The 15,619-nt window shown below is 43.7% G+C and overlaps 1 protein-coding gene across 5 annotated transcripts in view; it reads left to right on the top strand.

Annotated features, from left to right (window-relative positions):
- Positions 1-15,619, top strand: part of AQR (aquarius intron-binding spliceosomal factor) — a 76,239-nt gene that overhangs the window by 51,876 nt on the left and 8,744 nt on the right. For all 5 annotated transcript variants that reach the window (XM_066637016.1, XM_066637008.1, XM_066637025.1 and 2 more), the window contains 10 exons: positions 1,267-1,410; positions 2,127-2,196; positions 3,167-3,277; positions 5,447-5,556; positions 6,333-6,468; positions 7,924-8,133; positions 8,422-8,559; positions 10,025-10,096; positions 11,021-11,208; positions 15,092-15,263. In XM_066637016.1, the coding sequence (XP_066493113.1) occupies positions 1,267-1,410; positions 2,127-2,196; positions 3,167-3,277; positions 5,447-5,556; positions 6,333-6,468; positions 7,924-8,133; positions 8,422-8,559; positions 10,025-10,096; positions 11,021-11,208; positions 15,092-15,263 (1,351 nt within the window). The remainder of the gene's footprint in view (positions 1-1,266; positions 1,411-2,126; positions 2,197-3,166; positions 3,278-5,446; positions 5,557-6,332; positions 6,469-7,923; positions 8,134-8,421; positions 8,560-10,024; positions 10,097-11,020; positions 11,209-15,091; positions 15,264-15,619) is intronic.

Raw genomic sequence — 15,619 nt, 5'->3', positions numbered from 1 at the left:
CGCCAGCTATTTTGCAGAACTCTGCCAATCTTGCCTTGGTCCACCTTCCCCCCACCCCAGAGGCTGCACCACCGCCCAGCAGCCTCACCCATCCCCGGTGGTGGCACATTCTCTTCTGACTGGCACTGGACATGGCACCTGACTGGTGCAGACCCAATGCCGCTGCTAGGGCTCAACACCAGCATTGGAGAGGTTTGGGATTGGGCCCTTAGCTAGAACCTTTCTGTCTTTCCTTTTACCTAATGGGGAGCATTTGAGAATAGTATCTCCCACCTGCCTTCTGAAGCCCCTCATTCTGCTACACTCGTAGACCAGACCTGCAAAAAAGATGTTTGGCAGCTGTTTTCTCCTCTGCGTTGATTGAAGCTGTCTGCAGTCTGTGTTCTGAGTTCCCCCACCCTTCTTTCTTGCTCCAGCTGTTTGCTTTATTGATATTTCATGTTGCCCCAGCTGTAGTAACCTCTGCCTGTATATGGAACTGATGGCCGGATCCCAAAGGATCTCCTCTATGGAGAACTCGTGCAAGGAAAGCGCCCTACAGGTAGACCACAGCTGCCATACAAGGATATCTGCAAGAGGGATCTGAAGACTTTAGGAGTGGACCTCAACAAGTGGGAAACCCTGGCCTCTGTGCGGCCTGCTTGGAGGCAGGCTGTGCAGCATGTTTGAAGAGACACTTGGCCAACAGTCTGAGGCAAAGAGGCAAAGAAGGAAGGCCCATAGCCAGGGAGACAGACCAGGGACAGACTGCACTTGCTCCCAGTGTGGAAGGGATTGTCACTCCCGAATTGGCCTTTTCAGCCACACTAGACACTGTTCCAGAACCACCTTTCAGAGCGCGATACCAGAGTCTTTCGAGACTGAAGGTTGCCAACAGTCAGTAATCCCAGTGTCTCCCCTTGTAACCAACCCTTTTAAAAAGACTTATTTATTGATATTTTTCACATTTTTGCACCGCCCTTCCTCCAGAAAGCTCATGGTGATGTGCTTAGTTCCTTTCCTCATCTTGTCCTCACAACAGCCCTGTGAGGTAGGCGCAGCTGAGAGTAACTGGCCCAGGAAGCTTCATGGCCAAGCAAGCATTTGAACCATGTCTAACTCCTGAACTAATACACCAATCTTTTCTCATAAAGTTCACTCATCTCAGATTGTAAAGGTCACAAGGTTTTGAGGGTATGGAGAGCAGTTCTATGAAAATTATTTGTTGGAAAACGAATTTTGCTGTAGAAAAATCTGAACTTGAGGAACACCTGTGTCCTTCATTAGGATAACATTTCCAGTCAGAAGTGATGCAAGTAAGAAACGGAAAGAGAGTGGGCTAGAAGAAAAAGTGGAAGACTCAAAGACACTGATTGTTGAACCTCATGTCATTCCAAATAGAGGGCCCTACCCATATAATCAACCCAAGCGGTAAGTTGGAGTTTTTTGGACTGCACAGTTCTGTGCCTATTTTCCCCAGACGTAAGCCCCACTGGATTCAATGGGACTTACTCCCAGTTAAGGCTGCGTAGGATTACGACTTGTGTTGGAAATAATTGTAAGAAGTAAGTCTATTTGAACATGGTGGAGTCCAGCATTAGATTTATCTGAGATACGTTAATTGGATGTGAGTGGATATATCACTTAAAAAAACTGTTTAATCGTAGTTATATTGTTTAGAAGCATTTGGTTTGGAAATATTGTTGGGTTTGTTCTGTTTTTCCATGTATTCATGCATGCTAAAATGACATTTGGCAGGAAATCTCCAGTCCTTTCAAGCTTGGTGATAAAATACGACTTCTGACGTTGATCAAATTAGCTGCTTTGGTCAGTGGCTTTGCAGTATCCTAATTACATATGATGAACCGTAACTTAATAATTTCAGAAGGGTCGTGAAATGACTTGGAGTAGTGTTGTGTCATCTCAGCCCTTGAGAGTGGAATTGATTTCTCTTGCTATTTGTGAATCCTTTCATCTGCCCAAATCCTGCAAAAGGCCAATTTTTGTATTGACAAGTGCAATTCTCCTGGACTGAAAAGATGAACAACTTTTGAGGGGGGAAAATATTCATGAGGCTGACTTGAACAAATACAAGCAATTAGCCTCCGATGCTGTGGATTAATAGAATTTTTATTTCCTATTTGCAGCAATACGATTCAGTTTACTCATACCCAGATCGAAGCTATACGTGCTGGAATGCAACCTGGGCTGACAATGGTAACAGTGCTTGTTGCTGCGTGTTTATTGAAAAATATTTTTCCTGTCTTGACATATGTGTAACTTGACTTTCATCTGTTCACTCTATAAGTTTGAACAGATTTTTGAGCATCAAATGCTTGGCATGCTCTTTAACACTTACATTTTTTTAATCGCGGACTGAAAAGGGCAGAGGCAAATTTGGGAGCTTTTCTGCATAAAAAGAAGGCAGTGTCAGCTGACTAAAAATATAGTGTTCATTGATTTCAAGGCTTCTCCTTCTTGACTGACATAATGAAAATGTGTTTGAAATAACTTAGTACAGTGGGCACACCTGAGTATCTGTGGATGCCCAGTCCGCGGCTAGAGGACCTCAGAGGACCTCCGGGACATGACCGGAAGTTCATCAGTGCAAACCAGAAGTGACTTCTGGTCGTCTCTGGGAGGCTATGGCCCTTAGGTAAATTATTGCGGCGCTACCCCCGTGGATTTAATTTTCCTCTGATTTCTCCTGATCCGTGGGGGTCCTGGAGCAAAACACCCCCTCCCCGGATACCTGGGGCCCATTGTAATACCTTTTATAAGTGACTATATGATCTTTTCTGATGCTTTTACTACAGCAAATTCCCTTTCTTGCTTCTTTTTCTTTGCCATTACACTTGGGGAGATTCAGCTCTCTAGTGATGAAGCTTTTTCATGACAAAGGTCAAAGATCCAAAATGTACATGGGTTCCATGCCTGGTCTGCGGTTTTTTTGTCACCTTACATGTATACTTATATCCATCCACAAGTCCTTGTGTAACCGGTTCCCCCATTGATTTCCATGTATGTAGATGCATATCTGTGATTGTACGGATAGCTTAATTTAAAAACAGAAAACATTTCACTCTGACTGCTCTGTTCTTGCCCAATTTGTGCTTTTGCTGCCCAGGTTCTTTTTCTTTTATTCCAAATGAATGAAAATAGCATGTCAATAAATTTCTTTTTATAGGTAGTGGGGCCACCTGGTACAGGAAAAACGGATGTGGCAGTGCAGATAATATCGAATCTCTATCACAACTTCCCTGAGCAGAGAACCCTTATTGTTACACATTCCAATCAGGTGAGTGCATATCATTCCTATGAGTGTCTCTCATTTCATTGCCGAACAAGCAGTGAGGCTTGCAGATAACCCAGCAAGGAAGGGAACAGTTTGTTTTTGCTGATGTACCAGTTTGGGGAGGGAGGGTTTCTCAGCACTGATGTGAGTAACTTGAATCAAGCAATTAATTGTCCCAAAATTTTTTTTAAGCCCAGGCAGCACAGAAGCCTAATAACAATAACTGCTGTGGTTGGATTATACCGGGGTGCTCAAACATTTTGGCAAGAGGGTCACATCATCTCTCTGACACTGTCAGAGGCCAGAAGAAAATTAACATTTCAAATTTGAATAAATTTACATAATTTGCATAAATGAATGTATTAGAGACAGAACTTATATGAATGAATGAATTCAAACCAGTTCATAAACACTTTCCAACCCAGAAAGGGGGGGAATCGTCAAGCTAGTTTATAAGGACTTTAGCACACAGAAAGGGGGGATCTTCAATCTAGTTCATAAGGACTTCCACACATAGAGAGAGGGGGGCATCTTTAAGTTGCTACTGCTCCAAGGTTGCTTGTGTTATGCTATATGCCTCAGGCCTGTAGAGAATTTACAGGCTGGATAAAGCAAGGCCCTGATGTCTTGGCCTGCTTACAGTGTAGCATCATGGGAGTGGCTGATGCAATATCTTATCACCCGATGTGTCACCAGATGGTGAGTCATAGAATCCCGCCTCTCATTGGCCAGTGCCAGTATATACTGCAGCCTGTGCAGCTGCTATGTGGGAGATGTTATGTGGAGTATCTGCGGGAAGCTACATCTGTGTGGATTGTGAGCGGAGTGTCGAGAAAGAACGGGCACATACCTGCCCGCTAGCCCTCCCTCCCTCCTTTGCGTGGGCAGTATGTGCTACTGCCCACATGCCCACCTACTCGCCTTCCCTCCCTTGCGCGGAAGGTATATGCTACTTGCCTGCCTGCCCGCCCACCCTCACAGGGGTGCTGCGCGATGTCCCCAGCGGCCTCTTCTTCTGGCTGTCTTGCATGCCACCATCCTGTATTGTGTGAGATCTCGTGCGAACCAAGATTGCAGTGCCCAGGAGAGCTGGGGGGAAGCTGCCACGAAAGAAGGGTGCCGTGATGCTAGTAGGGTTCGAAACTGCTGGTTCTCATTAGACACCTTAGACTCAAGGTGGAGCCACCACTAAGCATCCCCTTATTGTTGTTAAAAATATTTATATATTGTTCAGCAAAAATGTTCACAAAGCAGTTGACAGTTGATTTATTGATATCAAATAAATTATATGCAAATAAATAAAGGGTTTCCTGTCCCAAAAGGGTGCACAGTCTAAAAATATGTAATGTCATTCACTGTGGTATCATCATCGTTGAGTGTTTTATCCATCTCCAGAAGTGCCTCTCAGAAGCATCTGTGAGGTCCTCCAGCCGTGGGGTTGGCATCCATGTATATGCAGATCTGTGGGTGCCGAGCCCTCCAGTGAGGAGGTCTCACTGTATACGGGCAGGAGGTCTGGTCTAGAGGGTTGAGCCTCCGTTTGCCTGAAGATAACATCCGAAGGTCGCCAGTTTGAGGCCACCGGCACCGTGCGACGTTCAAGCAGCTGACAAGCTGAGCCGAGTTATTCCATCTGCTCGGAGCGTGGGAGGATGGAGGCCAAGTTGGAGGCCAGATCAGAAAAAAACATCTGAATTGTTGTAGCTCTTGAAAGATAGAGCCTTCTTTCAATTGTAAAAATCCCTACGGGGATTTAAATTAGCCTGCCTAGGTAAACCACCTTGAATAAAGTCTGAGGAGAAATCTGAGGACCTAGAAAAGCGGTATATAAACACCTGTATTATTATTATTATTATTATTATTATTATTATTATTATTATTATTATTATTATTATTATTATTATTATACCCTTAGTACAAAGTAAATCGACTTTTTAAAAAATCCCTTGGGTTCCTTGGAATTACCAAACATGTTGAATCAATATCATGATGGAATTACTAAGCAGACTTTGCTTACTGTGGATAAAATGCTAATGTAAATATCTCCTACATACTTGCCCTGGTTTCAGTTCCCACCAAAATAGGAATGATTTTTCTAGCATGCTGCATTTCCCAGTAATGGCATCTGAATTTCTAAAATCTCCCCTTTCGGTTGCTCTTGTCAATCTTTAGGCCTTGAACCAGCTGTTTGAGAAGATCATGGCTCTAGACATTGATGAGCGCCACCTCCTGCGTCTCGGTCATGGAGAGGAAGAACTGGAGACTGAAAAAGATTTCAGCAGGTGATCCGATGTAATAAAAAATTATATTTGTGCAAATAGTGAAAAGTAGCATTTGGGAAAAAAAAAACAACCTTTCGCTATACACAAAAAAGAGGCTGAGAAGACTTGTTAATCTCTGTGGTCATTTTCTCTTAGATCATGGCTCAATTCATAGCTAAAACCACCTTATTTCTAGTAGGTGATGCCATAAGCCTGAGCTGCAAATCAGAATTTCACCAGTTCAGATCTCGCCTCTGCCATGAACTCACTTGGCCTTAAGTAGCCTTGGGCAAGATATGTTCTCTTAGCCTCAAATCCTCAGCTGCAATATGGGGATAATATTTATGTAACTTACTAAGTTGTGAAGGTTCATCACAATAATTTTTGCCAAGTGCCTTTCACACCCAGAAAGTGCTATACCAAATGCTAAGTGCAATTATTTTTATTACTGTTAAATAATGATGAACTGTAAATAACTCTGTAGTCTTTTGGGACTTCAGCAGGAATGGCAACAGAGAGAGACCTATAGGAATGTTTTTCTTGTATTGAGAGGAAACATATTGTTGACATTATATAGCCCACATGGAAATACAGTCTTGGGGACCTGGCACATAAGCCCAGCTTTTAGCTGTATTGTTTTTGTAACTGCACTTGGACATTTTTCTTTATCAAGTCCAAGTCCTTTTAGTTTCAGAACACTATCTCTTGCCTTTGATCAGTGGTTCCCAAACTGTGCGTCATGACCCGATTCCTACTGGGTCACGGGCCACAGACCTCATTCTTACTCTGTTCTGCAGATATGGACGAGTAAACTATGTTCTAGCTCGGAGGCTGGAGCTACTGCGGGAAGTCGGACGACTGCAAGAGAGTTTGGGGGTCCCAGGAGATGTCTCCTACACTTGTGAAACAGCTGGTCACTTCTTCTTATACCAAGTAAGAGATTAATACAGAACTACTTTGGCCACAGAGTATTAAAGAACATAGTATGGGAATCAGCATTAGGGTTGCAGAATTTGTGTCGAGGAACCGGTTGTGCTTCACTTCAAAATACAAGTGGCATCTGAAGCTATAATTATGTTGCCCCTTGTTTTGGTTGCTATTGTTTCAGCTCAGTATGCGATGAGTCATAATGAGGCCAGTGTTCTTGCTTTTGCATGAATATTGGCAAGCAGTCTGAATGGGATTATCCTCTGCAGCTCTCTGCCTTGATGATATACTTCGGAGTTGTAACCCACCTTGAATTTGATGAGACACAATAGTATAGCCAAGGAGGCGGGGGTGTGGTAAGTACTGCAGGCTCCGCAATGTGCCGTGAAAGCTGCCCCTCCCACTCGATGTTGAGTGGGCACTGCCATTCTGGGCAGTGAGAGCCACACAGCACATTGCGATGCCTACAGTACTGACTGTAGTGCTGACTTCTGATGAGAAGCATTCTGAAAAGAAATGAAACTCTGAGATTCCTTGTTATTTGCAGGGAATCTCAGTTAAATATCTCTCACCTCTTAAAAATATTATTTCAGTGTATTCATAGATATTGTTATGAAAGATCATAGTAGTAACTGGCAATGGAAATTTCTGTCCAAAAGACCTGTGCAAGTGGGAAATGCGTCCATACACGTGGCGGGGTTACCTATTACCCCTTCTGGCTGCATCGCCGTGCACATGCTGAATCCCATTCCGGAAAATCCTGACCTTCAGAAGTGGCAGGGGGGACAGTGGAAACTGAGAGGTGCAGCCCAAATGTGTGAGCCATGTTCCATTCATAACCCTTTAGATCAGAGGTTCCCAACTGTGCATCGCGCATACTGGGACATTGTGACAAGTCTCTGGGGCGTCGCAGGATGCACACTGGCTGAGCCGCTCAGCAGCACAATCGTGATAAAACAGACCACAGAGCTGATGCTTCGCTGGGTGGGCTGCATGTCATTTTGCTGGTTTTTTAGGCCCGCCTTGACCTGTTTAACACTGATTTTAGGGTCATCTGAGGTCGCAGAAGTAAGTGCTGATGATGTCATCACATTGCATGCCATCAGTACTTACTTCTGGGTTCCATAAATGGCTCCACCAGAGGGAGGGCATTGCATCAGTAATAATTTGGGAATCCCTTCACTAGATCTTCACTGTGGAAAGTACGAGGGGAAAGTATCTTGAGAGGGGCTGTAGCTCAGTGATATAGTGCATGTTTTTGGTGAAGAAGGTCCTCTGTTCAATTCCTGGCATCTGCAGGTAGGGCCAGGAAACCCCATCTGAAACCCTGGGCAGTTCCAGCCAATTAACATAGACAGTACTGAACCCAGCTGGACCAGTGATCTAATACTGTGTAGGGCAGCTGCCTCTGTTATCCAGTGTGAAGTGTGATCATGCTATTGTGTCATCATTGTTTTTTAGGTCATGTCTCGTTGGGAGGAGTACATAAGCAAAGTGAAAGCTAAAGGCAGCAAAGCTCCAGATGTTGCTGATGTCTGCAGCCTGTTTCCTTTTCACCAGTATTTTGCAAATGCCCCTCAACCAATTTTTAAAGGCAGGACCTACAGCGAAGACATGGAAATCGCTGAAGGATGTTTTAGACATATCAAGAAAATATTCACTCAGCTTGAGGTAAGGTTCCTAACACTGCAAGCCTAGAAAGATGGGTGAAATGAAATGCCAGGCACTGACAATCTCTGGAACTCTGTCACTGGTTTTCAATGGAGAGGGCTATTTTGTACGCAAGCTTTTTGCTGTGACATTGAACCAAACAGAAAGCCTACACACCTGGGAGTTCTGTATGTGTGTCAGAGCATCCACAAACCTATGGATCACAGCTACTGTTTTTGGATGTGGGTTGATAATTCTGTGGTTTGATTGCAAACATTCATATTGTGCCTTCCCTTCTATCGTGTGTAGGAATTCAGAGCATTTGAACTGCTACGGAGCGGACTAGACAGATCGAAGTATCTGCTCGTGAAAGAAGCAAAGATCATTGCAATGACTTGTACACATGCTGCTTTGAAACGACACGATCTGGTTGAGCTGGGTTTCAAGGTAAGTCCGCAGCGGGCAAAACATTCATCTGTAATACCTCTCTGCTTTAAAGCTGGGTTGTTTTTATGGTCACGCTGGTGTTGTGCGTTGTGTTATTTTTTTGTTGCTTTATACATACCTGCAATTAATGACATCCAGGCTTCTCAAAAAGTCTCTGTGCTTGTGTTTGCTCTTCAAGCTTAACAAAATTATTCTTGTCTCCTGATGATAGACACAACAAACAAACAAAAGGGAGATGCTCTGTACACTCTCACATAACACCAGAACCAGGGGACATCCACTAAAATTGAATGTTGGGAGGGTTAGAACAGACAAGAGAAAATATTTCTTTACTCAGCGTGTGGTTGGTCTGTGGAACTCTTTGCCACAGGATGTGGTAATGGCGACTGGCCTGGATGCCTTTAAAAGGGGATTGGACACGTTTTTGGAGGAAAAATCCATTACAGGGTACAAGCCATGATGTGTGTGCGCAACCTCCTGATTTTGGAGGTGGGCTATGTCAGAATGCCAGATGCAAGGGAGGGCACCAGGATGCAGGTCTCTTGTTATCTGGTGTGCTCCCTGGGGCATTTGGTGGGCCGCTGTGAGATACAGGAAGCTGGACTAGATGGGCCTATGGCCTGATCCAGTGGGGCTGTTCTTATGTTCATGGGATTCATTTTGCTATCAAACAAAAACGAAAGAAATCTGTTTAGCCAGTCCCATGCATATTGCGAAGTATAATTGGGTGATGCTGGGCTAAGAGCATCTGTGGCAATAACATGTCAATCAAAATATTGATAATCTAGAAACACCATTGAAATGATAATTGAAGGCAGCATCCTGTCAGGTCTGAGAGATGATTGAGGTTCAGACTGGATATACGCACTTGTTTCAAGGGAGCCCTTTCGTTTATGCCACTCAAGAATGAGAGTTCTGCTCCTCAGATAGTCAGTTTGCACACTTAGTATGAGAAAAAATGTATTACGCAAATAATGTTTGTTTAATAACACAGGCCTACAAAATTGAGGGTCAGAAAAGTTTTTCCCAAACTTTATGGTGGTTTGATATGGATTTGGGGTGCCGATTCCAAAAATGGCATCCATTTTGCCCTATCATGTCTAGTTTTGGAGACATAGTATAGTGAATGGTTCAAGCAGCTTCCTCATGAGGAAGCCTACACCATGGCTTCCTCATGAGGAAGCCGCTTGAACCATTCACTAAAGAGGCTATACTATGTCTCCAAAACTAGACGTGATAGGACAAAACGGATGCCATTTTTGGAATTGGCACCCCAAATATACCCTGGAATTGGTGTAACGTTTAAGGAAGCAAAATGTGTGTTGGCCTGTGTAATTTATTGCATGTACATAGTGTACAAGTTATTCAGGAATTAGGATTTTAAACTAATCATTTCAACATTAGAAAAAAATCTTCACAGTTTGTGATCTTTGGATGACTTAATCTGTTCTTTTTAATTGCCCAGTACGATAACATCTTAATGGAAGAGGCTGCTCAGATATTGGAGATCGAAACTTTTATACCGCTCCTCTTACAGGTTAGAATACAGTTACCAATTTTGTTTGTGCCCCCTTTTTGTTGTTTGTTGCAATTTCAGATTGCCTCTGTAAAGAACTCAAACTTGGTCTGAAACCTAATGACAAATAAATAAGCAATGTTGTTTGCATGTATATGTAAAAAATAGAGAGTATTATCTATCTTTTTTTGTATTCGAGGACTGTAACAGTTTATTTGGTCTCATCAGAATTTAAAGTGAGATTCTGTGGCACAAATTTGCTGTACGCGTGAGTCATTTGCACAGGGAAGGAGAACGGACATTGCCTGCTGCTTTACGTACAACTATGTTGAACAACACTCACTTGTTCATACTGCGGAACTATAGTGGGCCCTCAGTATCCACGGGGGAACGGTTCCACAACACCCCACAGATACCAAAATCTGCAGATGCTGAAATCTGCGAGGACCAAGGTTGCAGTGCCACATGAACTTACCTGTAGGCCACACTGGGGCCCCCAGAGGTCGCACCTGCTTTCCAGCCTCCTCAGAAGGCCTCCCAGACGTGACTGGAAGTCACTTCTGATTCGCATCGGCAACGTCAGGAAGTCACTGACCTGAACTGGAAGTGGCTTCTGTTTGTGTCCAGGAGGCCCTGTGAAGTGTGGGCTCGGCATATGCCGATGTTCAGATCTGCAGGCAGCAAGCCCAAGGACAAGGAGGGCTCATTGTAGAGAAATGTCTGACCTTAGTTTTTATTGATCTGGTTGTTTTAGAAATACAGAATAAAGGTAAAACCCTCCATTTTTTTTTTTAGTTGGGAGGATATTATTGAATCCATGATGCATGTAAGTTAGCTGAACTGTAGAAATGAAAGCATTTAAAACAGGTTAGTTCATGAGTGGAGTGCGGTGTTTGTTCGGCGATAGCGGTGCTTTCATTATAGCACTTCATTCCTATCCAACAGAATCCCCAAGATGGGTTCAGCCGACTGAAGCGGTGGATTATGATTGGAGACCATCATCAGTTGCCCCCTGTCATTAAGAACATGGCTTTTCAGAAATATTCCAACATGGAACAGTCTCTTTTTACAAGGTTTGTTCGTGTGGGAGTGCCAACCGTTGACCTAGATGCTCAGGGAAGAGCAAGGGCAAGGTAAGGCCAAAGAAAAGCATCAGTGGAAGACTTAGCTGTTGTTCGTTCGTTCCCTCTCTCTCTCTCTCTCTCTCTCTCTCTCTCTCTCTCTCTCTCTGTTTAAACTCACTTTCTCTAGACTGGAGCATAGAGGTGCACTTTATGTATTGTCTGTTTCTTGATAGTTTCGCATGTTTGTCTCTTGTGCTTCAGATCATTAGCACGATGATAAAATTTAGGAATGAAATGGTTCACAGTGAGACCCTTTTCATGATGCAGTATGGTACAACGGTTTTTTGGAAGACCTTGGCTAAGAAAGCTTGTGGTGCTGAGGTTATTGAACTATTTCAAGACACTGCTGGAAGTGAAAATAAAGGCCTTTTTCAGATCTGTCAACTTTTAATGCTAAAGGGGAGTCCTGGTGTGGCTTCTACTCACTTGTTCTCTTAGTGATAGTGTAATCAGCACTGGGGGAGTCCTGGTGTGGCTTCTACTCACTTGTTCTCTTAGTGATAGTGTAATCCCCTGGGGGCTGGGGATAAGAATAGGCCCCGAGTTTGGCTGTACTTGTCGTAAGAGGCGACTAAACAGCCACCGGGTAGATGGGACTCGTCAGCCTGGGAAGGCAGCTCATCTGAGAGAAGGAAAACTCTGATCCTAAACCTCCACTGCCTTGTGGATACATCCAGTTGTGGAAAAGGCTTCAGGAGTCAACCTCGAGGCAAAATCCGGAGCCGGAGTCCCTGAGGCAGTTCATGGCTGAACACAGTCACGTTCTGGCAACTCCTGCGACGCCGCTGGAACCAACCGTATTGGCTTCTGCCTTTCCATTGGACCATTTCAGCGATGTGGAGAGGGGGGATTTGCTGCATGGGTAACAGCCTGTCCTCCATACCTACTTTACCCAGGCTTCACGCACTGGAGAGGACACTGTTCCAGAACCACCATTCAGAGCGTGACACCATAGTCTTCCGAGACTGAAGGATGCCAACAATACAGTGTAATCAGCAAGGAAAACCTGAGCTTTCCTATGTTTCTTACGGCATCATGAACCTGAGATCTAGTTTTTAAAGGAGTCTGGAACATTGAACTTAAGAAGAGCCCTGCTGGATCAGACCAAAGGCGCATCTAGCCCAGCTTCCTGTATGTCACAGTTGCCCACCAGATGCCTCAGAGATCACACTAGACAACAAGAGACCTGCATCCTGGTGTCCTCCCTCATTGAGAGGAATTATGTGCTTAGAAAGGCCATGCTGCTCAATTTTGCACAGTTCACCGTGTGTCAAGAAAGGCTACAGTAGATTCCAGCCTTTGCTGTCTATCCTTCCTACTCCAGGCTGCTGTCACATGCCATTCAAAGCCCTTATCCTCCTTCTCCTTGAAAGAACTACTGCTTTCTTTCATTCACTCTGCTTCTCACTCACAGCCTACCAAACTACCAGACTATCTCTGACTTGTCCTCTGTATGTTGTGCCCCACGACACCCTGGATCTGGATGAATGCGACCAGCTAACAAGGATGTCAAGTGACCACTCCTATTATTGCGACTTGATAATCCTTAATAAAATAGAATAAAAGTGAGCAAAAATGAAAGGTTCACCATTATCAGCAAATTGGTGTGTTTTGGTTTGCTGCTTCTTTGTTTTCTTCTTTGTGGAGTTGTACCTCTTAGAGCTCTGCTTACTACTCTAGCTATCAATGAACGTACAGATTCTGGTCCGATCACTTTTTTAAGCGATAGGACTGTCACCTGAATATGATGGACGCATCTCTGAAGTATTAACCTTATTAGACTTGAGAAATCTTCTAGCAGTGTTGTCATAATACTTCTCAACCTAGGTACTTTTTTAAAAGTGTATTGAACCACATGTGAAATACGGAGGAGTCATGGCTCGCTCAGGATATTCAGGGCTGTTATCTGGGACAATTTTCCAGCTGCTATAAAGGGGATTTTTTAAAAAGTGACTGGTCATCTATCAACAGATTTTCAAAAGTTCTGCTAGCTTGACCTTTGTTCCTTGGCTTGAAGGTATTCTAAACCTTAGTCCCAAAATAGATTAAAGATATTCATTGTGCATAACGAGGGACAGGCATTTTCTGACCTCTCATTCTTTTAAGAAGAAAGAATTTGTCTTTGTTTGCCCTGCACTTAGGGAGCGATGGGTCACAATTGCAAAATTTGTGGGTTTTTTTGTCCTTTTATCAGTCAGCTGTTTAAATGTCTCAGCAATGATGTAGTTCTTTAATACTAGTCCTGCGTTCTCTCTCTTTTTTCCCTTCAAGGTCCACACGTAAGTGCATTGATTAGAAAAGATGTCACATGAATCGAACGTATATAAGAACTTAATTTTTCATGAGTGCTTGCAGTAGGACTCTGCAGAGCAACAAAGCCCAAATAGCAATTGTATAAATTACTTTTCATGTGGCGAGAGTATACAGGCTTCCCCCCACATCCTCAGGGGGATATGTTTCTGCGCCCATCCCCTATGGATTCGGAAACCATGGATAAGAGGGAACCCTATACAGAGAAGTACAGTACTTACTTCTCCAACCCCCCACCCCCAGCCCATTACCTTTCTTCTTTACCATGGTGCCAATTGTGTTTCTTCCTGTTAACATTTTGGAGTGTTCTTTTTGCATTCAGGCTGCCTGCCTGCTTGTTGAGTTCCTCTTCTAGCGTTCTGTAAAAGGAAGAAGCATGCTTGCCTAGTACCATGGTAGAGAAGAAAAACAAAGGTAATGAGGACGGGCAATAAGGAGAACCACCGTATACTAAATTCTGTGACAGGCTGGAAGGGGCTGAGTCTTTCAAGTCCGTGCCAGAAAAATGGCTGGTGCAGACTTGAGAAGCTCCAGGGGCTTCCCCTGAGGTCACCTCTGGCTGCTTCCTGGAGTCTGCTGGATACAGTGTAGCCGCTTTGGTGCCGCTGCTCTAGTAGACGCTGGGAAACTCAGGATTGGGCAGTGAGTCCTTCATATGTTCTCTGGTAATGCAGGTTTGCAGTTCAGGAAAAGTGCTGGCTCCTCAGGAGTATTCCTTGGCCTTCCAGGTTGTGGCAGTGGTTAAAAATGCCTTTTGCCAATTCTATTTGGAAAGGAGGCTCTAACCATTTCTACCTTGGTTCAGACCTCACCAAATCAGTTGTTGTTTTTGTCTTTTGTTAAGTGTAGATCACAGTAGATTCCTTGAGAATAGATTAATAAGTTACTGAGAATAGACTACTGTGTATTCTATGAGAGGCTAACCATGGAATGTGTTTGGAGCTTTAGCTGGAATAGAAAGTGGAGCTAGCCTCTTAAAACGACGAAATTATTGCAGATTTACAATTTACAGTGTTTGAAATCTACATTGTCTGTAGTTCTGGGTTCTGGGTGAAATTGAAGTAACTAACTTTTCCTTCATAGCACTAAATGACACAGGCCCTATGTATTTTACAACTATGTAATTGTAGTGCTCAGTATTCCTCCCATGCCTCCTTCTATAACCCTTGAGATCCAGTGAGGGTTCTTCCTGATGTGCCTTCTGTGTGCTAAGGCCGAACCTTAAGGGCAAACATGGATGGTATTCTCAGAGCTAGCTCTCAGGTTTTGGAGTGCCATTCCCTTGGAAACCTAATTGAGTCAGGCAATATTTCAGAGGCAGTATAAGACAACCTGTTTATATGAGTTTTTACCTCTGTGTATTTTTTTAAAAATTTTTGAAGTTGTATCCTGCTTTTATTATGGCATACTGGTGTATGTGTATGGGTGGTGCTTTTATAATGTCTTTTAAATTGCTTTTTGTGCATCATTTTGAGATAGAGAATTTTTGGAGTGGTGGAGGGTTATGCCACCAATGTGGAAAACTTGTAAAGACTCACAGAACAGTTGAAGTTAACTGTTTTCCACTCTGTTTCCCATAAAGCTTGTGTAACCTCTACAACTGGCGTTACAAGAACCTGGGAAATTTGCCACACGTACAACTCTTACCAGAATTCAGAACAGCAAACGCTGGTTTCCTGTATGACTTTCAGCTAATAAATGTAGAAGACTTCCATGGCGTAGGAGAATCTGAACCCAACCCTTATTTCTACCAGGTGAGAGAATCAACCTGCATCAGTGTTTGCTCTTTGCTTGGCATCCTGTTTTCACAGATGGTTCTCTGAAATGTACGACTTTATGACATCTTTAAACGATAAGCAGTGTAAGCAACAGAATGTCTTCTTTTCCCTCCCCGCAGCCTATAGAAAAATATTTTATAGGTTGGAAGTCATGGGGAGTGGTTGCATTTCATGCTGTTTGGCTGGAAGTCAGAAGGGTTGTTGTCCCCTCCTGGGGTGCTCTGCTCAAGGCAGCTATAATACTGTTGACCTACCTTGGCATTAGCTTACTTTGCCCTTGCAAGAGGAGGTAACTTCCCTGATTCAAACATTTGTCTCAAAAGCAATAATCT

The sequence above is a fragment of the Tiliqua scincoides genome, chromosome 1 (assembly GCF_035046505.1).
Source record: "Tiliqua scincoides isolate rTilSci1 chromosome 1, rTilSci1.hap2, whole genome shotgun sequence".
Lineage (NCBI taxonomy): Eukaryota > Metazoa > Chordata > Lepidosauria > Squamata > Scincidae > Tiliqua > Tiliqua scincoides.
This window is presented reverse-complemented; position numbering and strand designations above follow the sequence as displayed.